Genomic DNA, 22,406 nt, shown 5'->3' with positions numbered 1-22,406 from the left:
AAACCCCAGGGCCCCTGCCACCCGCGCCCAGCTGGTGTGCGGATGATGGTGCAGAAGGACTTAGCCCAAGCTGTAGGAAGCCCCAGGGCCCAGCCACCCTGGGCTGACCCGACCATTTTCCTTCACACTGTGGGCCTGCTGGAACAGTGCTCTTCACACTGGGGTGCACACGCTCTTGGGGGCAGGGGGCACAGAGGCTTTCCAGGGGGTACGTGGGCAGGGAGAGTTTTCAGCGAATCAGTCTCTGCGGACTCTCAGCCCCCATAGGTGCCGCTGACAAAAAGCCATGTGCCTGAGAAGGGCTTTCCGCCTTCAGCCCCGTTCCCCTGCTGGGGAGCCCAGGGCTCGCTGCGGCGCAAGGCCCGGGGCGCCTAGGCTTCCCAGGTGGCCAACAGCGGGGCCTCATGAAAGGCGGGTGTAGGTGTGCAGAAAGTTGAAGACACCAATGGCCGAGTTCCAAATCCGTTCACGAGTCAGGTGCTTTCCAGTTCTTTGCTCGCCACAGAACTGATGGACATTGTCAGCTGAGAGATCATTTAAAATAAATTTTAATAGGCGCGCCTGGGTGGCTCAATCGGTTCAGCGTCTGCCTTCTGCTCAGGTCATGGTCCCGGGGTCCTGGGATCAAGCCCCGCATCAGGCTCCTTGCTCAGCAGGGGGCCTGCTTCTCCCTCTCCCTCCGCCTGCCACTCCCCCTGCTTGTGCTCTCTGTCAAATAAATAAATAAAATCTTTTTTAAAAATAATAAAAATAATATAAGTTTTGCTAATAGGTATGTATGCAACTTAAGGCAAACGAGGAGTTTAAAGAATCATATAACATTGCTATAATAAAACTATTTTCAGCCCCACCTAGTTACTTAGGTGAACAAGATGTTTCACCTTATACGTGTTTAAAAGCAAAACCAAGGGCGCCCAGCTGGCTCAAGTCAGTGGAGCCTGCAACTCGGGGTTGTGAGTTCAAGCCCCACATCAGGTGTGGATATTACTAAAAAAATAACCAACTTAAAAAACAACAACACTCAAGCATATTGAGGCTGCACCCAGTTCCACCCTAGCAAAAAAAAAAATACGAGAATTAAAACAGAAAAAGTGTTCTACCCACCTTGTGAAGAGACACAAGTCCACCAAGATGGTACCTTGCTACTGAATATTTATTAATACTTATTTGTAACATGCTGGTTAGTGTTTTTTTGTGCTGCCAATCATTCTAGTAACTAATCTTGAACATGTCTTGGATATTTGGAGTCTTGTGGTCTCAGGAAGTACTTTATTGCCATTTGTACAGGTATTTTTTTAAGGCGTTTTTTTCAATCTCCTTGGGAGGATAGGCAGATTCTTCCTTTTTTTTAAGATTTTATTTTTTTTAGAGATTTTATTTATTTGGTTGAGAGACACAGCGAGAGAGGGAACACAAGCAGGGGGAATGGGAGAGGGAGAAGCAGGCTTCCCGCCGAGCAGGGAGTCCGATGCGGGGCTCGATCCCAGGACCCTGAGATCGTGACCTGAGCCGAAGGCAGACGGCAGACGCTTAAGGGCCGAGCCACCCAGACGCCCCTTACAGATATTTTTGTTGAAGCAAAATATAATACGGTGATGAATAAAAGACTTTAAGACAAAAGTACAAACTAGGACAAAATTCTTTGGGAGAAAAAAGAAACAATGCAGGGTGTCTACAAGGGAAAGGAGAGCTTGTATTTTCCTCATGAACGATGGCGGGTAGCAGATCGCTGTGGTAATTGGATCCCACAGAATACATTGAAAAGAATGATGTCACAGTTTTATTTTAAGATGTAAATATTTACATTATCCTGGAAGTTATATTCCTTGCAACTCTTTAAACTTGCTTTGGAAATACTCAGATGTCGAGTTGCAAATGTGCTGGGGAGTGCATAATTTTTCAAAATCATTATGTGGGTGCACAAGGAAAAACAGTCTGAAGGCCCCTGAGTCAGAGGAGCCGAGTCCCGTCCGGTCCCCTGTGAGGGATGCCTCTGAGCCTCCCCTGCTCTCCCCACTTCCTGGGGCTCCCGCCCAATCCAGGGGCTTTCCCCCCCCAGAGTGTTTTCGTCCTTGGAGGCCAGCTGCTCACCCCCAGTTATCTCGGGGAGGCTTCCGGCCGGGTGGCTTCTGCTACTGGCTGCAGGGAGCAGAAGACACAGAGGAGGCTGAGCCAGGGTCACAACTTCCCAAGGTCACACCTGGCAGCGGCAGTGCTGGGATTTGGACCCAGGCAGCCTGACTCCTGAGATGGGCCCCTTGACCTCTGCTGGCCCCCATTCAGCACCTCCAAATGCACTGGCCACAGCGCCCCCTGGCGACTCTAATCCTGGCGGTTGAGCCGGCGGCCTCCTATTTGTGAGCCTCAGTGTATGCATCTGTGAAGTGGGCGACAATACCCATCTCAGAGGGGGATGGGCCAGAGTGCCTACTGGTGTGCCTCAGCTCCTTCACGGAGTTGGGGCGTCCTTTACCAGCCAGGACGGGAGGGGTTGGGGGCTGGCGCCACCCTGAAGGGCTGATTTCCAGAGAAGCCTCGGGCCCCAGTTCTGCCCTCCTGACCACTGAGCCCGCTATGAGCAGCCGTCGGCTCTAGGCGCCCCCACCCCGAGCTGCCATCTCCATCCCTCGTGCTCACATCCTTTTTCTTCCTTTCTGTGCAGTTGGATCCACAGACCGTAGAAACCAAGAACTGGCACACGGATGTGATTGAGATGAACGGGGTGAGCCGGGAGAGACAGGAAACGTCCGCACAGTGGGTGGGCCCCGGGCTGCTGTCCTCGGGCGACTGTCTTGCCCCCTGTCCGCTCAGCCCAGTTCCTCTCCCCTCCCCTGTGCCCATGCCCTTCCCACTCCCCCCTGCCTCCCCGCATAGGTGTTTCAGGGAGCCCTGGGTGGTAGAGGCAGCCCTCGGCAGCCGTCCTGGGGAGGGGACCCGTGTTTTGGAGGCTCTCCTCAGGCACTCAGACCCTGGGGGACCTGTGCCTGCCTCACTCCCAACCAGATCAAAGTGGAGTTCTCCATGAAGTTCACCAGCCGGGATATGAGCCTGAAGAGGACCCCGTCCAAAAAGCAGACTGGCGTCTTTGGTGTGAAGATCAGCGTGGTGACCAAGTAGGTGCCCCCCCCCCCCGGTGCCGGAGTGGTGGCCAGCCCCCTGCCACCCAGCCCTCCCTGCCCGCCGGGCCCCTCGGCAGTCACCCCCCCCAGCTCGGTAGTCAGGGGTGGCCCAGTCAGAGGCCAGAAGTGGCCCGCAGAGGTAGGGTTCCGGCTCACACATGCTTTAGAAGTAAACAAGCCAGCACTTAAACACCGGGAGATGGCCCGTGAGCATCGGACCAGCGGCAGCTTCTTGTAGTCAATGCAAAGCTCTGAGGACGTAGGCCCCACGTCGAGGCTCGGCCACAGCAGGTGGGAATCCGGGGGGGGCTGCCCCCTTCCGCTCCCCACCGCCCCCTCCACTGCCCTTTTCTCCAGGACCTCGGCCACCTGCCTCAGGGGACCACGTGTAGGTCCCACATAAGCATTTGAAGCTGAGCTCTGTGTTCTCAGGAACATTCTTGTCTCAGAGTCTTTGGGCTTGTCTCCCAAACCTTCTCCTGCCTTTGTCCCCTCTGTCCTGCCGCCGGTGGCCAGCCATGGCGGGGAGGGGAGGCCCTCCGCCCCCCCCTCACAGCCCCTCCCCCCCAGGCGGGAGCGCTCCAAGGTGCCCTATATCGTGCGGCAGTGTGTGGAGGAGGTGGAGAAGAGAGGCATCGAGGAGGTCGGCATCTACCGGATATCGGGGGTAGCCACGGACATCCAGGCGCTGAAGGCTGTCTTCGATGCCAGTGAGTGCGGGAGGCCCCACTGGGGCAGCGGTGGGGAGAGGGCGCCCCCCTCCTGGGAGCCCGGGAGCACCAGACGCCTTCTCCAGAGAGGCCCCAAGTCGCCGATGGCAGAGGGGCCTTGTTCTGTGAATGGCGGTCCAGTGTGGCATGCGCTGGGCCATCTCTGAGTCTCTGATGCAAGGAATCTGCCTTGTTCTCTCGTGGAACCCCCGCCCCTCCAGTCCCTTACGCACTGGTCCAGATAAGGAACTGAAGCTCAGAGAGGCCACGTCACTTGCTCAGGATTGCCCAGCTTGTAGGTTTTGCGCCTTCTTTCAACTCAGATCTTTCTTACTCCAGTGTTCCTGGCTTTCTCGCTAGCTCCCTGGTGCCTGGGGGGGCGGTGAGGACACTGAAGGGCTTCGAACCTGGGCTGGCTCGGGCTCCCCTCTGCTGCCTCCAGAGCCCTGAGCGCCCTTTGGGAGGGGCATTGCTGTCTAGCTCTGTAGACCCCAACGTGGTGGGGCCTGCCCTTTCTGGTGCTTCTCTCCCCCATCTGGCTGGGTCAGGCTGCGGTAGCCAGGAAGCCTGAACTGGCCGGGCAGGGCTGATGCCATGGGAGCCGAGGCGGGGCCCGGGTCCGGGAGCCTGGGGTGAGGGGCTGGGGACGGCGCCTCTGTGCAACCTGGAAGCCGAGGCTTGGTCAGAACAGGATTTTACGTGGAAAAAAATGTGCAGGGCCTTCCAGAGAGAGGCTTAGCGGCGGGGAGATTCCAGAGAGGGTGTCTGACGTGTGGTGTGAGTGTGGCTGCAGAACTCTGGACTGGCGCACAGGGCTCCCCTCCCCCACGGGGCTGAGTCACAGACCACCTGAGCCGCTGCCTCCATCCTGAGCGGAGAGGGAGTGGGAGGGGGCTTCCCCGGCTGTGTTGTGTGGGATGGAGCAGGGCCCACCCGCCTGGCTGAGGACTGCATGGAAGGGGGCGGGGCTCAGGCGGGCCCAGTCCTGATCGTGCACCGCCCCTGCAGATAACAAGGACATCCTGCTGATGCTGAGTGACATGGACATCAACGCCATTGCCGGCACCCTGAAGCTCTACTTCCGGGAGCTGCCCGAGCCCCTCCTCACAGACCGACTCTACCCAGCCTTCATGGAGGGCATCGGTGAGGCTTTGGGGGGACTGAGGGCTGGGCCGAGCCGGGCCTCCCTGACAGCGAAGAGCAGGAGACCCGTGGCTTCCCTTGCTTGTGGAGCTGCCCAGTGCTCTGGGGCGGTGTGGCTGAGTGGCCCAGACGGTGGGGTGTGACCCGCTGGGGCCTGAGCCAGAGGCTGGACCCTCTGTCACCTGCCTCGCTCCCCCCTTGGCCCTATGGCCCCTCTCTGTGCTTCTTCCTCGAATACTGACCTCCTTGCTTGGAAAGCTGAGCATCCAGGGAAATGTGCCCTGAGGTGGGTGGTCAGGGCCAGCATCCCAGAGCCAGACGAGCCCGGCCGGAGTGCACTGGAGGTGGCCAGCGCCCAGCCTTCCAGAGGAGCACCCTCCCACTCTCATGGATGCCCTGGGGAGGGGGGGGGGGGCCCGAAGCTGAGGGCCTCCGCTGGAGAGGCGGGGTTCCAGCCGCCACCCCCCTGGCCTGGCCGCCTCCCTCCTGCCTCCCCTCTGCTTCCTCACACGCCCCCCTGCCTCCTCCCCCCCCCCTCCTCCCGGGGCAGATCAGGGCTTCAGCCACCACAGGGAGTGAGGAACCCCTTGGAAGGCTGTTCACTGCCTACTCTAGCATCAGAGGCAGTTGAAAGAGAGGAAACGTTCAAAGCGGTGTCCTCATTGCCCTAAACTTTGCCTCCTAGACCCCGGCAGGGCGGGGCATGGCAAGAGCTGCGGGAGGGGCGGGAGGGGCAGGAGGGTGCCCACTCTCCGCCATCCTGCCTCCTGACTGAGCTGCAGGCCACGGGTGGGGGCTTCTACAGGAACCAGCTGTTCATAGCCCACCCTTGGGAAGATACCAGGCCCTTCCTTCCCTGCAGGGTCTGCTCCCTTCACCCCTGCAGCCTGGGCTCTCCCTCAGTGACCCACAGCCTCCTGACCATGGGGGCGCTGGCTCGGGCCTCCCCGCCTGGGAGCCGAGCCCCACCCTAGCCCCGCTCTCCCCACAGCCCTGTCAGACCCTGCTGCCAAGGAAAACTGCATGATGCACCTGCTCCGCACCCTGCCCGACCCCAACCTCATCACCTTCCTCTTCCTGCTGGAACACTTGAAAAGGTAATGAGCTGGGGCCTGGCCGGGGGGAGGGGCCAGGGAGCCCAGCTCAGGCCCCTGCGGGGGAGGACACATCTGCCTGGTGTCCCAGCCCCTCGGCTCTTCCTCATGGGTGCTGGCCTCTGCTGGGTCATCCATCACAGGGTAAGAGTTTGCTTTTCAAACTCTTGCCTTCAAATTCTTCTGTTTTGAGAAATATCTGGGTCCTAATAGCAGCCTCACACATCGGTCATATGCTGCTTAGAAGGCAGTGCCAGAGCCACGGACTGTGGATGGATCTTGCAGTTCGTGGTCCTTCGGTCCACTTCACAGTTTTAAACGGAAGGGAACGGACAGCCTAGGGGACGCTGCAAGCCGTAGCGTGCGTGTCGTTCGGTTCGGTTACACACACTTGTGCGTCCTGGGTTATAACGTAAAGTGTGTTTGCTGTGGGTCACAGTCCAAAGTTTGCAACCCGCTGGTCTTGACCTGCACCTCATCTAACAGACAGGGAAACTGAGCCCCAGCCCAGCAGGGCTTTGCTTAGGGTTGGCAACGTCTCTGTCCTTGGAAGGCACATGTCCCAAGTTCTAAGCTAAGTCCCCTCCCGCCTTCTCCCCCACCCCTTCTGTTGTGGGGTCCGACTGAGAGCTGCTCAAGCTGCTACCTGCAGCAAAGCCCAGAACTGAAGCCGGCCCCCACGGTGTCCTCGCCACTCACTTTTGAGCCCAGCACTGGTCCGGGTGTAAGTGGGGAGGGAAAGCTTCCTGGTGTCCCTTCAATCCACTTGCCACGTGGGACCAGGGAGCCCCCTGAGCTGGGACCACACAGTGGGTCCGGTCCTCCCTGAGCTCAGTTCCAGGCCTCAGGCCCATGCTGCGGGCTGTGGCTCAGCCAGGCCAGCTCGTGAAGGCCAGTGGAGACCTGGAAATGCCTGCGGCCGCGGTCCTATTTTACCCATCATGTCATCATTTTCCCTCTGGTTTGGCTGGAACTGAGCCCCAACCAGTTCCCGTAGTTTGGCGAGCACTGTGGGGAGGACAGGCAGAGGAGGAGTGGGAAGGGCAAGTTCATTAGGTTTTTCACCCTGGGAACCGGGCACAGTCTGTTCCCACATCTGGGCCCCAGGCTGGTGTGAGTGTGTGTGTGTGTGTGTGTGTGTGTGTGTGTGTTGGCATGCGTGTGCTGGTGTGCACGCGTGTGGGTGTGTGCTGGTGTGTGCGTGCACACGTGTGGGTGTGTGCTGGTGTGCATGCACACGCATGGGGGTGTGTGCTGGTGTGTGTGCGTGCGCTGGTGTGCGTGCGTGTGTGTGGAGAGGGGCTGGCCAGCTGCACAGCTACCTCCTGGCATGTAAGTGTCCGTTTCCAAAGCAGTAAGCATGCGCGCCAGTATAGTTGGGAGTGGGGGGGGGGGTGCTGCTCGGGGGGAGTGGTCTCAGCCCCAGAAACATTTCCTGGGCCTCACGAAGGCCCAGGGCCTCTGTGATGTGTTGGGTGGTACTGGGTGTGCCTGGACGCCAGCCATAGATGGCAGCCCCTGCTGTCACTCAGGGGAAATATCTACTGAACAAGAGAAGCAGAGAAAGATACAAAGGGAGGGAACTCTGGGGTCCCGTGGGGAAGACCCTTCTGGAAAGGCACAGGAGAACAGCCCCCGGGCTCCATCTGGGATCAGGGCTGTCTTGCCTCAGCACAGCCTCAGCAGAGCCCGGGGTCTAGTTCGCAACTGCTGCTAGAGCCGCGGCCCCCTCCTCTGGCCCCTGCCACGCACCCCCCCCCGCGCCCCACAGCTGAACCCCCACCCCCCGAGGCCACTCGCGGCAGCTCGGTTGACCCTGGGGAGAGCACGGGCTCTGGAGGCAGATGGTGTGGGGTCAGACCCCAGCTCTGCCACTGGTGAGCCGTGTGACCTCGGGCAAGTCACGTCCCACCTCTGTACTTCAAGGTCTTGGTCTGTACGGGGCTGTGATGAGCGGGGACAAGGAAGGTTCTTGAGTCAGGCACGTCATCCTCTTCGAGGGGGAAGGAGGTGGAGCAGGTCCTTCTGGCTTTGGCAGTTCACCATCAAGGGGTGGCCCCAGGAGCTAGGAATGCAGCTCCTGGGACAGAGCTGGAGACGGGGTCCACTGGCTTAGTACCCACCTTCTGGGATTTGTCCCAGCAGTTCTTATAGCTCAGGCCAAGCGTCTGGAGCTCCGAGTGGCTGCTGAGAAATGTCTTTTTTTTCTCTCCCTCCCCCCGCCCACACCTTTCAGGGTTGCTGAGAAGGAACCCATCAACAAAATGTCCCTTCACAACCTGGCTACTGTGTTTTGGCCCCCACGTACTGAGGACCGTCGGAAGTGGAGAGCAAAGCACACCTCACGTCGGCTGCAGACATCTGGTCCCATGATGGTCATGGCCCAGGTACCACCGGCACGGCCTGGGCTGCTCGGGCTGCACAGCGGGCTTCCCCGCGGGGGCGGAGAGAGAGCAGCTCCGAGTCCCACGGCCCGTCCCTGCTGAGCTGCTGGGTGGATGGTCTGTAGGATGTCCACCGGGGAGGCAAGGCTCCGGACAGTCCCGCCTCCAAGACCAAAACAAAACAAAAAGAAGCGTGAGCCCGGGTCCGGGGGACCCCTGGTGCTGACTGCAGTCCTGGGTGGAGTGCCGCAGTCTCGGACGGCAAGCTCAGGGCCGAGGAGACCTCTGGGGGCCTTGTCCTCCCGTGTGGAAGCTCTAGGATTGCTTCCAGGATGAGGAAGCGTCTTTGGAGTCCCTACAAGATTTCAGGTCAGAGTCCGGGCTGGAGGCAGGGCTGCCCAGCCAAAGCCAACCTCTGGAGCAGGTCGGAAGCTTCCGACTGAGGTTGGGGAGGTGGCCGCAGGCTTCCCAGCCCTCTGCCCCGAGGTGCCCTCTACCGCTGCCAATGGGCACACCCCCCCGGACTGCTGGGGGGTGGGGGGGCCAGTGGCCTGAGATGGCCTGGGGGCAGGGATGGGGTGGCACAGAGGGGACCCCGGGCGACCGCTTCTTCTTGGCAGATGGGAGGAGGGCCAGGAGGCCAAGGAGCCCAGCCTGAGTCTCCCCTGTCCCCCCCCAACAGGTCCAGGTCCTCCTCTACTACCTGCAGCACCCCCCCATTTCCTTCGCAGAACTGAAGCGGAACCACACTGTACTTCTCCACTGACGTGTAGCCCAAGGCGGGAGCCGCTGGGGGCGGGGGGGGGGGGGGCGACCCGGGCCGGCCTCTCCAGCCAGGGGGCCCAACACGGACTTGAAAGACTCCCATCGAAAACTCCCAAACCCAGTGCTCCAGCCTCCAAGGGATACCGATTTCCCCGAACTGGAATCCGTGCATCTTCCATGCCGCCCTGTACAAAGCAGCCGCCCCCAGCCTCAGCGCCGCGCCCTGGGCCCTGCACTCTCTCCCTCTAGTTGTGTCTCATGCCCCGTGCCGTTGGGGAACGGTTTCCTGCCTGTTTGTCCTGCAGAAATGGTAGTGACCGGCCCAGTATGGCATACGGACAGCCTGCTTTGTTCTTTCAGTTCCTCCGACACTTGCCTCCCCGCCCCCTGCCCCCGGTCAGTCCAAGGGCTTTTATTTTGCGCTCTGTCACTGCGGCCAGCTTATCCTCTCTTGGCCCTGCTTCCCAGATTGCAGTCTCCGGGCAGCGTCCCCTCGGTTTGCCTCCACCCTCCCCTTCCTCCCAGCCTGCCACATGCATGTGCAGCCTTGGTTTTCGCTCCATCACTCTGGGAGCCGAGGAGGCCGTGGGCGGCAGCAGCAGTGGCCCATCTGAGGCTGTGCCTGCTGCCCCCCCCCGGCCCCCCCCGGTCCCCCTCACCCATCCGCCACCTGCGGAAGCACACCTGCTTGGCCTTGCTGCCTGTGCAAATGTTGGACAGGGAGACAGCCTCACACTAATCCTCAGCTTAGCACAGAGCTACAGAGCCGATCTCTGGAATTTCCACCTGACAATCTCCATTTCTGGGGTTTAATCTGTTCTATCTCCTGCCTCCTAGTGAGGCATCTTTGACTGTTTCTTCTGCTTTTCAGTTCCTTTTCCCCTGGTGTTCTATTTCCTTTGAGTGTCAAGACTCACAAGTGACCTGATATCAAGAGAGCCAGAGGGTCACGAATGGGGGAAGGCGGGGGAGTCGGGCCACCGAGCGAACAAGACAGGTGGAACATTCAGAGGGGTGCCGCAGAGCACTGGGGGCCCGAAGTTGTGGGAAAGCAGCTCTCGGCAGCAAGGCATTCTAGTGGCTTTTCTAGGGGAGCCAGGTCTGTAGGAGCGCAACGAATATGGCTGAAGCAGGTGTCCGGAAACAGGCAGGCTCCGCCCAGGAGGCAGCCCTTTGAGGCACCACGCGTACCCTGCGGTGCCTTTGCCTTAGACTGTACAATCCTCCACAGCCACGCAACTGCCACGGGGCGACCCCCACGGCCACGTGTGCTCCGGGGCCTGGCCGAGACCGGCGCGGGCCCCAGTAACCAGCCACCATGGTGCTGCCTCCCTGCCCACAGCTTCCAGATGTGGCCTGTAGGGTGAACTCTAGGAAACCCCCAGGTATTGGGGAGTCACGAGCACCTGCCTCTCTTGGGACTGGGTTTTGCTGGGGACATTCCTTGACGATACCCTGCTCCAGAGAAGAGGATCAGCAGGTTCTAGTCCCAACTCTGAGGCCCACCTCTCCATGCCAGAAAGGAATGAGGCATATCCTCCAAGCGCAGTTTTCTCCCATCTGAGCCGCTGGCCTGGGAGGGCAAACGCTTCCGGGTGGCGGGGGCTTGAACACACAGCTTTCTGGCTCTCCTCGGTGGCAGAGAGCAGATTCTAGGCCCTCCGGGTTGGAGAGAACACCTCCTTCAGCTTGTGCTCAGGCTAAGTTCTAAAGAAAAGTTTGCTGGCCCTAAAGCCATAGCACCGGCTCGGTGAGAGGCGGGGCACTTTCCCAGGGTGTTTACACCCATGGCCCAGTCTTGGGCAGAACGGTGCACGTTGTGTGCACACCAGAGGAAAGAAATGCCTAAGAAGAGGGAAACGATTCTGCCCACGTAGCTGTCTGCTAGCAGCTTAGCAAGGAGCCCTGCGGCCTGGGACAGGAGGTGGAGAAAGACCACCACTTGAGTCTAAAGATCCCAGCCTGTGATCATCCCTGAAGTCTCTGCTCAGCACTCAGGAGTTGGTGTGTGGCATGGAAGGTTCTCGCTTCAAAGCCATTGATGGTAGTGAACTGGAGGCCCAGCTAGAGCTAAATACAGCCCCAAATGGGTGTCTCCCACCTCCCCGAAACAAGAGGTTTGCTTCTCGGCATCAGGTAGCTACCACAGCCCCCAAGCTGACTTAGGGAGGAAGGCTGAAGGGGCTGAGGGAATGCAAAAGGCTCAGAATATTTATGAATTCCACCCCCAGGGTGGGGAGGGGCAGGTACCAGACATGGACTAAGCTGCACCAAGGAAGGAGCCCATGGGTTGTCCCGAGAGTCAGGGACCATGCAGCCCAGAACCCCCGACCACTGTGCCCAGCAGGGCAGGCTATGCCGATGGGAGCCCAGCAGACAGGCCATGGGGGCACAGGGACGCCTGTCCCTGCTGGCAACGGCTGTGGGCTGCCAGTTTTTGCTGATACAGGTAGGGTGGGAACCTTCATTAATATCTGACTTTAATAAGTTGGTAAGGATATATTTTTTTTTTTTTTGGTCTATGTTCTGTTTCAACTTATGTAGAGATTATTATAAATTGATGTAAACCACATGAGAGGAAAATGTTAATAAAAAAAAAATGCAAAGCCCCAACATTTGCACACAACTCAGCCCTCTGGTGTGGACATTTGTATACTCAGTAGTCCAAGGAAGACCACCAATCTAAGTAACTCTTCCAGCTGTCTCCAGATGTGAGTTTCCAGGAATCTATGCACCTAGTTAACTTCCCCTGAGCTTCCCTTTGGCCTGTGGGGACTGTGGCAGTTTGGGGGGATGGGGGAGGTGAGCCTGAGCCCCCTCCTTGTGCTTCACAGAGGCCTCCAAGTCAGTCACCAGCAAGATTCCTTTCATGAAGGACAAACACCCCACCGAAGACCTGGCCATCAGTATCCCCCCGAGACATGGCAGAAAGTTGTCGATCCAAGTGGAGGCTTCTTATTTTATGCAAACTTTTCTCTACATTTTCCTTGGAAGTGGGCGTCTTTGGGGCAGCCTTTTGGCCTAGTCTGATTGTTGGAGAGGCTGGATCCCCTAGGGGGCCCGGCCTCCCTTTAGGAGAGCCAGTGGGGTTAATATAGGTTCTCAGCCTAAGCCATTGGACACTATGTTTATTCTGGAGATCAGGAACAGATGTCTCTGAAAATTGGTGTTTTGGTTTATGAGCTCATACTGACTCCTTAGCCATCTAAAACAGGAAACTATTCATCTCCTTTCTTGATTGAATAGTCCATGTGGACGACGCTTGGCTTATTGAAATGATGGCTACTGACAGCCCGAGGGCTCATCTGCCTCCAAGGCAGTCCGAAAGGCAGCATTTCTGGGCCTCGTTCAGCACACTGGGACCCTCCCTGCTAGGCCGGCTGGTGGAAGACGCCAGGCATCCAGGCACTTTGACAGCTGCCAGCCAGGAGCGTCTGTTCCTGCCCTCCAAGTGCTTAGAGGTGACTTACTTAGGGACAGTATAGGAAACACTCCTGACTTTGTCCCCAGGCCTCTGAGGATACTCCAGCTAGCTGAGGAGCAGTGAAGCCTCATACCTGTGAGACTGGGCTGGATATTACTTAGACTCCACCACAGAAGGACATAAGCCCTGTGCGTCAGCTCACATTCATTGCCCAGGAAGCGGCAGGCGCGGCCAGAGGAAGGGGTTACCGGCTGTTTGACATTCTCACTCACACACATAAACCTGGACATCTGGATGTCCCAGCCAAGCCTGAATTCTGGTTGGGGGGGGGTGGAGCATAAGCTAGAAGACAGCATAAAAAAGGGGGAGAAAGCAAACAAGGTGAAGGAGTCAGTGTACAGAACAGGAGACATTACCGCTGGCTGAAGGTTGCTGGAATTACACGGCCCCCACCAAGCCTACCCTCCGGTCCCCACGTGGGAAAGCCTGAGCTCATTCCCTTCGTGTCCTCACCAAAGGACCGGAGTGAAGAAGCACTCACAGCAGATCCCAACCATAAAAGCCTATTTTTTGCTCCGGGATACACAATTAGGCTGAGTTTCTTTTAAAGTCAGAAAAAGACCATTAGGTCAAATAAAAAACACTAATGTGTCAAAACAAACAAACAGGGACGCCTGGGTGGCTCAGTTGTTAAGCGTCTGCCTTCGGCTCAGGTCATGATCTCAGGGTCCTGGGATCGAGCCCCGCATCGGGCTCCCTGCTCAGCAGGAAGCCTGCTTCTCCCTCTCCCACTCCCCCTGCTTATGTTCCCTCTCTCGCTGTGTCTCTCTCTGTCAAATAAATAAATAAAATCTTAAAAAAAAAAAAACCTGGTACCAGAGAACAAGGGTAGTGGAGAATGGCCCCTCAACACCGTCTGATCTTCACTAGCCACTGCTCACGGACTCATCAGGAGGACCACAGCGGGACTCCACACAGCGTGTCCTTGAGCTGGGCCTGGTCCAGCGGTCAGAGCCTAAAACCAATGTGGCCCCGGACCGCAGGCATTCCCATCAGCCAGCCCACAGGAGGGTTTTTAGAAGAGGCTAGGGCTAATGCATGGAACTTCAGCGTATCCTAGGATATGGCTGGGCTGGGCGTCTTGGAGGGCAGGCCCTGGCTAAAGTAACAATCTCAGAGGAACGCTCTTCTGCAAACCCTGAGAATAGAACATTCCCACACTTCTCAGGAACCTTCTCACTCCCCCTCTGGATGTCCAATCTCTGGGCCACCTGGCACCATTTTTGGGACTCATGGAATTTGAAGATTAAAAATAAACCAAACTTTTATTTATTCATTTATTTTACGGTATGAAAAGCCTTTATTGTCCGTAATGGGAAGTGGAGGAGGAGCGGATGGGACCACGCTGTCGCTGTTCCCTCCCCCGAAAAACCAACCTTTTAAACTGTAACCTAACTTTTTTAACAAAGATGGCAGAACACTAAACAAATGACACAATGGGTTGGCCAGTCTACATTTACGCTGCCCTGCCATGTGGGACGGACGACTCCGTGGGGTTCCGAAGTACACGAGCTCCGGGTACGTGTCCAGTCACCTCTGGTCCCACCGCACGGAAAGCACCGGAGGGCCAGCTGTGGTTGGGACAGAACCTTTAGGGAACTTCACTCCTACCAGTCAACACACTCCTGATCTGCCCGAGAGAGGCAGGCATGGCACATCCCCCACACAGCGTGGCGGGAACCCGGGAGCGGACGATGTCGCTCCTCAGAGGTGGAGGCAGGCGGCAGCCAGGTGGCTCCCTCATGACACCACCGGTAGGAGGGAAAACAAAGGTCTGCGGTCTCTGAAGCAAGGGCCCTGCAGTGGGACAGAACTGGCCTCCACAGAGCAGCTCTGATCCTGGGCTGGCAGTGTCCTTCCCTGGAGGCAGGAACTCTCACCGTAGGTAATAATCAATGGCAGCAGAGAAAGCAGCAAAACCTCCACACCCAATGACCCCGGCCTTTAAGCCAGCTGTAAAGCAAGGAGAAATGACATTACCTGTGGTGACAGACACCGAGTCAGGCCGCATTCAGAAGTCTTGCCTAGCCATGACGGCGAAGAAACCGGTGTCAACATTCTGTCGTTCAACCGACCCATCGGATCTGTAAGACTTCCAGGAAGCTGCGTCCACAGTCGACTTCCAGTGTGCTTTATCTAGCTGTACGTTCAACTTTTCTCATTCCAAAAAATTATGATTTCCAGTTTCATGAAATAGCCCCTCACAGGCAGGAAACTGGTTAAGAGAACCAGCCCTTGGAAGCAAGTGAAAGCATATGGCCTGTTACCCTGATTTGTTTATGAACTAAATTCCTGGAAGGTGATCAAAGCAATCCTGGAGGGAGCTGAGCTTCTCAACGTCCCTGACAGAGCTGAGCGATGGGAAGACCAAAGGAAAAGTTACTCTATAAATTACAAATGGCTGTCTGAGGAGCAGAAGCAGCTTTAATGATAGCAAATCATCCTGCTCTCCGAGAAGGAGAAAACAGGCTTTTTGTTTTGGGTAAATCAGGCACGGAAGAGGGCGAGTGGCCCAGCAATGGCCCCCCGGAGGAGTCGGGTGACTGACCCCCCCAAACCGCACTCCTGATGGGCACACTGACAGGAGAAGTGCAGAGAACTGTTTTCTTTGTGGTTTCTTGCTGATAACCCACATTTCCAGAATACCCCTGTGTGGCTTACAATGGGTAGAAGTCTAAGAATCCTCAACTGCAGAAAGACATTACCATATAACTTACACACAATATTAAAACTGACAATTTGTATGGTATAAGAAAAATGTCTGAACTACTTGAAATGCACGGACCTGAAAGTTCAGCAGCGCCTGCCCTTTGGATCAATGGGCTCTCCAGGGCTGAACGAGCCCTAGTCGTGCTTCTGTCCTACCCTAACGGATCAATACACTTCAGGAATTCCTTACTGGGACGAAGTTCTTCCCATCTTTTCAATGTGAGGGCAGTTCTTTTTTCTAAAATCTAGATCTGGGGCGCCTGGGTGCTCAATCGTTAAGCGTCTGCCTTCGGCTCAGGTCATGATCCCGGGTCCTGGGATCGAGCCCCGCATCGGGCTCCCTGCTCAGCAGGAAGCCTGCTTCTCCCTTCCCCTATTCCTTGCGCTCTCACTCTCTCTCCCTCCCTCTCCAATAAATAAATAAAAACTTAAAAAAACAGATAAATCTTTTAATAAAGGAAGAAGGGGAACACCTGGGTGCCTCAGTCAGTTGAGGGTCTGCCTTCGGCTCGGGTCATGATCCCAGGGTCCTGGGATCGAGCCCCGCGTCGGGCTCCCTGCTCAGCGGGAAGCCTGCTTCTCCCATCTCCCACTCCCCCTGCTTGTGTTCCCTCTCTCGCTGTGTCTCTCTCTGTCAAATAAATAAAATCTTTTAAAAAAATAAAAAATAAATAAAATCTAGATCTTTTTGTGGTTCTATGCCATGGGTGATTTCGTCCCCTGGGGGAATTTGGCAATGTCTAGAGACACTTTCAGTTGTCACAACTAAGGGCTGCTACTAGCTTCTAGTGGGGAGAGGCCAGGGATACTGCTAAACATCCTACAATGCACAGGACAGCCCCACTCTCCATCCAGCAAAGATTTATGTGGTTCAAAATGCCAACGGTGCCAAAGATGAAAAACCCTGGTCTAGATACTAGAAGTTTCCAAAAGTAAGTTAATGCAAAAGTAACGTGATTTACTTGTCATAAGAGAAGAGTATCAAGTGTCCACATATGCCTTGGGCTGTCCTGGAACACGCATGTTTGGGAATGTCAACTACAGCACGTTGTCCAAGGCCACAAAACAAACCAAGCAGGGGTTGTTTACTAACCTCTGAACCAATGGCTCCCCCCGTGATGCAGCCACTAATGACACTGTTCCTGCCATCTGATCTCCCCCGGTGCTGTGGGTGGAGAAAAGCAGTTTAGAGCCAAAGAAACAAGCCAGACAAGATGTTTAAGGGAAAAAAACACAGGGTTTCTAGCTGGCTAATTTAGTCCCTCCCCAAAGGAAACCTAATCCTTTTCGCTTTCCAAAATATAGTTCCTAAAATTGAATGTGTTCATGGATGCTTCCTGCAGGTGGTACCGGAGCGCTGAAACCAAGTGCGCCATTTGAGGAGTAATCAAAATCCCTTCTCTCGTTCCCAAGAAGTCTCACGGTTAAAATCATTAACCAACTTCTAACAGACACATGAAAACAGGCTCAACATCTCTCATCACCAGGGAAATGCAAATCAAAACTAAATGAGATATCACCTCACACCCGTCAGAATGGCTAAAAACACAATAAACAACAGGTGTTTGGCAAGGACATGGAGAAAGGGGAACCCCCTTGCACTGCTGGTGGGAATGTGAACTAGTGCAATCACCCTGGAAAACAGTATGGAGGTTCCTCAGCAAGTTAAAAATAGAACTCTTGGGGTGCCTAGCTGGCTCAGTCATTGGAGCGTGTGTCTCTCTTGAGCTCAGGGTTATGAGTTCAAGCCCCACGTTTGGTGTAGAGATTACTTAAAAATAAAATCTTAAAAAAAAAAAAAAAAGAATTCTACCATACAATTCAGCAATCACACTGCTAGGTATCTACCCAAAGAATACAAAAATACCAATTCAAAGGGATACATGCATCCTGATGTTTATAGCAGCATTATCTACAGTAGCCAAATTATGAAAACAGCCCGTGTCCATCTATTGACGAACAGATGAAGATGTGATAAAGATATATACACACAATGGAATGTTACTCAGCCACAAAAAGGAATGAAATATTGCCACTTGAAACATCATGGATGGAGCTAGGGAGTATTATGCTAAGCAAAGTTAAGTCAGTCACAGAAAAACAAATACCATATTATTTCATTCATGTGGAATTTAAGAAACAAAACAAACAGGCAAAGGGAAAAAAGAGAGAGAGAAAGGGAAAACCAAGAAACAGACCCTTAACTCTAGAGAACACACTGATGGTGACCAGAGGGGAGGTGGGTAGGGGGATGGGGGAAATAGGTGCTGGGGATTAAGGAGTGCACCTGTGATGAGAACCAAGTGTCGTAGGGAAGTGTGGAATCACTATATTGTACACCTGAAACTAATATAACACAGTATGCTAACTAGGTTTTTTAAAAATTTAAAAAATAAAATCATTAACCAACTTCTAGCCTACAAGGAGAACTAAAAACTAATGCAAGCCTAAATAAATGCAATAAATGCCCAAAAAGTTTACATTAGGAACTATTTTTATTTTTTAAGATTTTATTTATTTATTTGACAGCGAGAGAGACAGAGAGGGAACACAAGCAGGGGGAGTGGGAGAGGGAGAAGCAGGCTTCCCGCCGAGCAGGGAGCCCGATGTGGGGCTCGATCCCAGGACCCCGGGATCATGACCTGAGCAGAAGGCAGATGTTTAATGACTGAGCCACCCAGGCGCCCCTACATTAGGGACTACTTAATGAAAATTCAATCTACCAAGTATCAGACATTTCTGATCTGCTTTCTAATCAACATTTCTCTTTAGAAGTCATAAGATGGAGGGGGAGGGGGCTGGGTAGCTCAGTCAGTGAAGCGACTGCCTTGGGCTCAGGTCCTGATACCGGGATCCTCGGATCAAGCCCCAGGTCAGGCTCTCTGCTCAGCAGGGAGCCTTCTTCTTCTTCCTCTCCCTCTGCCATTCCCCTGCTTGTTCTTTCTCTATGTCAAATAAATAAATAAAATCTTCACAAAAAAAGGAAGTCATAAGATGGTACAGGCAAGGCTTTTTCAGAAGGCAGAGACACTTACAGATTCTACCAAACACTCAGTGCAAGAAAACATGGCGCCCACAATGGCAAAATTTTTGGCGTAGGACATTCCTCTCTGTCCCATGTCTTTAAGAACTTCCTTTGCTGTCGGCGTACGGTAAGGATCCTTAGGGTCAAAGCCCACATTGGTATCAATGCCGGCAGTGAACACCCCAAATGCACCTCCCAAGACAAATCCTAAAAACAAACACAGAAATAAAGATTTCTTTGGCATGTTTTCTAATGAGGTCATCATACTCGAATACACATTTTGGATGGCCACCAGCAAAGAGGACACTCCCTACCTACCCCCGCCACTCCACCTTGCCACTCAGACCCTCCAGTTACCTGGTTTCCACATCCCACAAGCCAGACCTTGTTGACAGTCTCTCTGTCTTCCTTTGGATTTCATTTTTTCTTTTTTTTTTTTTTTTAAGATTTTATGTATTTATTTAAGAGAGAGACAAAGATAGCGATAGAGAGTGTGAGCAGGGGAGGAGAGGGAGACGCAGGCTCCCCACTGAGCAGGGAGCCCGATGCGGGCTCCATCCCAGGACCCTGGGGTCATGACCTCAGCAGAAGGCAGACACTTCACCGACTGGGTGCCACCCAGGTGCCTCGCCTCCTTTTATTTTCTAACATTCCTCAGGATTCAATCTTTAACCTTCTGCTCTCTGTCTATACTCATATATTCAGCTATCAATTTTGCAAATCACTCCCTTGACGATGGTGACGTTCATTAATTGTCATTTAGTGAGTACCATGTGCCAATTACTCTGACGCTTTATAGGCACAGCTTCTTTTATTCTTCATAATAGTCCTGTGAGGTTGATACTATTATCGTCTCCATTCTGTAGCTGAAGCAGCTGAGGCTCAGGGAGGTTAAGTAACTTCCCTAAGGTCACAAAGCTACCAAATGGCAAACCACACACTGCTGTCCCCAACTTCCTGAGCCTGCTGGACATTTCCATATAGATGTCCTCTCATCACCTCAAGGTCAATATATGTTTAATGAAATCGTGGACATCTCCCCTCCAGACTGTCTTATGGCTCCTGCTTTCCAGTCACTCCAGCTCCAAACCTCAAGGGCATTTCACTGCGGCTTTGCTCCCCCGCCCCAACCCTATGTTCACAATTGTCCTAGTCTAGGACCTTTATCACTTCCACTCTGAAGCATTACAAGACTTATTCATCATTTCATCAAATATGTGAGTGATTTATTAGGCTCAGGCACAATGATGAACAAAGACCCAGGCCAGGCCTCACCGAGGTTCGGTTTAGCAAAATCCTATACGGTCTCCCTATCCAGACTTTTCTTTCCTTCACCACACTCCATGCTGGTTCATCACGTGCACCAATCACCGCCCTAATGCCTAAAGGCAAAAGGCCCATATCCGCAACTCCACCCCCAACTTGAAAGGGCATTTCCCTTCCTTTGTCTACCCCCGTTCTCTCAATCCTTCAAGATACAGCCGCAGTCTTACCTCTTGTAGCCTTCCCCAAACCAAAAAAAAAAAATACCTCTCTTTCCTTCCTACTCTACTTCACATCTGCACTCACTATATTTGTTTCTTGACTGTCTTTCATTCTCATTGAGATTTCAACTCATCTGCAAATTCGGCCAATCTCTTTACAAGAGGGACACCATACATTCATACATTTAAACCTTCAAAATGTTTTAAAAAGGTGGGGGAGGGGGCTCCAGACTTCTTTCCCCCTTGTTCACTGCCATCTGGTCACACTGGCCACACGGGCCTTTGTTTTTCAAACCTGAAGCCGGTTCCTGGCAGACCTTCGCACTTGCCGTTCCCCTATGTTCCACTTTCCTGCCAGGCTCCTTCCCAACACTGTCGCTTCTATGTTAGTTTCACGAGAACCAGGCTCTGGTCTCTTACCCCGCCCCTCCACTGCCGAGCACGTGATAGCTACTTGTAACAATTTGTTGAAAGAATGCTTATTTAAAAGCGAATCAACGAATGAATGAAGTCAACCATTTTATAACCAACCTCCAGGCCCCGACCCATATAGTGCCGATTCTCTGATCCAATTTCCAGAGGCGAAAACTAACCTCAGGGCCTAGAGAAGGGTTACTCGGGTTCACGGATCGAGGCAGGGGTGAGGTCAAGATCGAGGTCCACAGCTCCTCGCCTCCCAGGCGCGTGGTCTTCTTGGCAGAGGACCCCGCTGCCGTCCAAGCCCTCAGCCTCCCAACGGCCCCCCTAGTCTCGCCTCACCTCCCACGCAGGCCAGCGCTGCCTTGAAGGCACAGCTTTCCATCGCCTTCTCGATCATCTTCTGTTCCTCACTCTTGGTCGGGCTCGGGATCCCGCCCAGGCTGCCGGGCTCCAGGAGCCGGGGCTGACGCTTGTCGCCCACCAGGTATTGCAGGAGAAGGCTGTACTGCAGCGGGGCTTCGGCGGAACCCGCCGCCTCAGGCGCGGAGGCCCCCGCACTGGGGGCAGTCGCCGCCATGACTGTAGTTGCCCGAGGAACCCTGGCGTTCTTCTTCCCGCAGCAGATTCCGCAAGCTTCACGTCAGGGCCCTGCGCGCCTAGCCACCGTCACGGCAACGGCAGATTCGCCACAACGAACAAGTCCAGTAAACTGGGACAGCAAAGTCCGTTCGTGCATCCAGCGAAAGAGAGAGGGTCTCCCAAAAGCCTCTTGCGAATACTGAATCAGGCTCGTGCAGCATCAAGATTTAGAGTCACCAGGAAGCGCCCTCTTCCTCGGGGCTGCAGCGCGGTGCGTACAGGGATTTGTAGGCCAGGCATTTCCCAGGAGGCTTTGCGCGGGCACTCGCCTCCGCCGCTTCCTCCCGAGCTCCCGACAGCCGGTGGAGGGGGAGCGGCAGCGCGCCCGCGAGGCTGCAGCGCTCCGGGGCCACGGCAGGGGGCGCACGCGCCTCGCCACTGCCCTTCCAGCCTAAGCATTTCTTATGGAGGTCAATGGTGGAAGGTGCTTTGTAAATAAACGTGAAAGCGTGGTATAAATGTATGCAGTATATGTTCTGTTTGACAGTTAAACCTTTGCGGAGAGAGAAGGGACCCAACAAATGAGTGAACAAATGAGCGAAGCTAGCCAAGTGTAAGAAAAATCAGGGACGGTGGTAGGAGGTGGAGACGACTGGCCAGATGGAGAGCGCAAGGCTGGGCCTGCTACTCCAGCCAGTTGTTGCTGTCAGTGGAATTGGTGATGGGGGACTAGCATTGCCCTGGAAAGTCACGTTTGTAGTATGTGAAATTAAAGTGTTCACCGGCTTGCAGACTCAGAACCTACAAGTACATTGTAAGATAGTAGAGTACTGCGTATGAACCCAAACTTTTGCAGTTTTTCCGGTACTAAAATAGATCCCAAGCTAATGCCTTGCTCCAGACTAGCAATGTATTTGGGTGTTTTAGCTAAGAGAAACATAAATGGAAACAGGTGGTGAGCTAGCCAGTCAACGTAGGCAGAGATACTTCACTGGTACCCAGAGTTCTCTGTGCCCGCGAGCATGGCAGATGCTTCACCCTGCTTCGGTTTGCACCAAGCCACTGACACTGAGCTGGTCCGAAGGTCCCCCCGAGGCTTCCCAGTTGCTGAATCTAATTCAGACCTCGTTTTACTAGACTTCTCCACTGCATTTGACACTGTTGACTCCTTCCTCCTTGCCTGAAGTTTCTTCATAGTTTTGGTGGAGCGTCTCTCTCCTACTTTTGCTACAGCCTCTCCAGGTGCCCCGTCTCCTTTGCAGGCACCTCTGCCTGGCCTTCTCTTGTTGGTCCTCTCAGGGCTTCATCTTTTACTGTCTTCTCACGCAGCTCGTTCTACCTGAGCAGCTCATCCTCGTGGCTTCTACTCCACCTCTAATGCAGTAGTGATCTGAAATCTTTATCTCCAGCTTAGGCCTTTCTCATAAACACAAGAACCAGACATTTCCCATAAGCACCTCTAACTCAACATGCCCTCCCAACCACCCTTT

At 54.5% G+C, this 22,406-nt stretch overlaps 2 protein-coding genes across 7 annotated transcripts in view; one reads left to right on the top strand and one right to left on the bottom strand.

The window, feature by feature from the left end:
• ABR (ABR activator of RhoGEF and GTPase) overlaps nt 1-11,841 on the top strand; it is a 175,248-nt gene extending 163,407 nt beyond the window's left edge. For both annotated transcript variants that reach the window (XM_027625396.2, XM_027625397.2), the window contains exons 17-23: nt 2,663-2,722; nt 3,004-3,113; nt 3,690-3,829; nt 4,838-4,972; nt 5,964-6,069; nt 8,303-8,453; nt 9,133-11,841. In XM_027625396.2, the coding sequence (XP_027481197.2) occupies nt 2,663-2,722; nt 3,004-3,113; nt 3,690-3,829; nt 4,838-4,972; nt 5,964-6,069; nt 8,303-8,453; nt 9,133-9,216 (786 nt within the window). In that variant the 3' untranslated portion in view covers nt 9,217-11,841. The remainder of the gene's footprint in view (nt 1-2,662; nt 2,723-3,003; nt 3,114-3,689; nt 3,830-4,837; nt 4,973-5,963; nt 6,070-8,302; nt 8,454-9,132) is intronic.
• Nucleotides 11,842-13,979: 2,138 nt separating this feature from the next.
• TIMM22 (translocase of inner mitochondrial membrane 22) lies at nt 13,980-21,175 on the bottom strand. 5 transcript variants are annotated; one of them, XR_004819708.1, is made up of 4 exons: nt 20,511-20,668; nt 18,444-18,640; nt 16,502-16,573; nt 13,980-14,652 (listed from the first exon to the last, which is right to left on the bottom strand). XR_004819708.1 is itself a non-coding variant. In XM_035724798.1 (4 exons), exons 1-4 carry the CDS (start codon nt 20,912-20,914, stop codon nt 14,576-14,578), a joined length of 603 nt encoding a protein of 200 aa, XP_035580691.1. In that variant the 5' UTR covers nt 20,915-21,167; the 3' UTR covers nt 13,980-14,575. The 5 variants fall into 5 exon arrangements, 2 of the variants coding, with proteins under 2 accessions (XP_035580691.1, XP_027424147.2); XR_004819709.1 differs by lacking the exon at nt 20,511-20,668 and adding an exon at nt 20,213-20,405; XM_035724798.1 differs by lacking the exon at nt 20,511-20,668 and adding an exon at nt 20,677-21,167 and having other exon boundaries at nt 13,980-14,679; nt 16,510-16,573.
• Between the last annotated feature and the right edge of the window lie 1,231 nt (nt 21,176-22,406).

This window comes from Zalophus californianus, chromosome 16 (genome assembly GCF_009762305.2).
Source record: "Zalophus californianus isolate mZalCal1 chromosome 16, mZalCal1.pri.v2, whole genome shotgun sequence".
NCBI classification, from domain to species: Eukaryota; Metazoa; Chordata; class Mammalia; order Carnivora; family Otariidae; genus Zalophus; species Zalophus californianus.
Note: the sequence above shows the minus strand (reverse complement) of the source record. Positions and strands in the feature narration are given on the sequence as shown.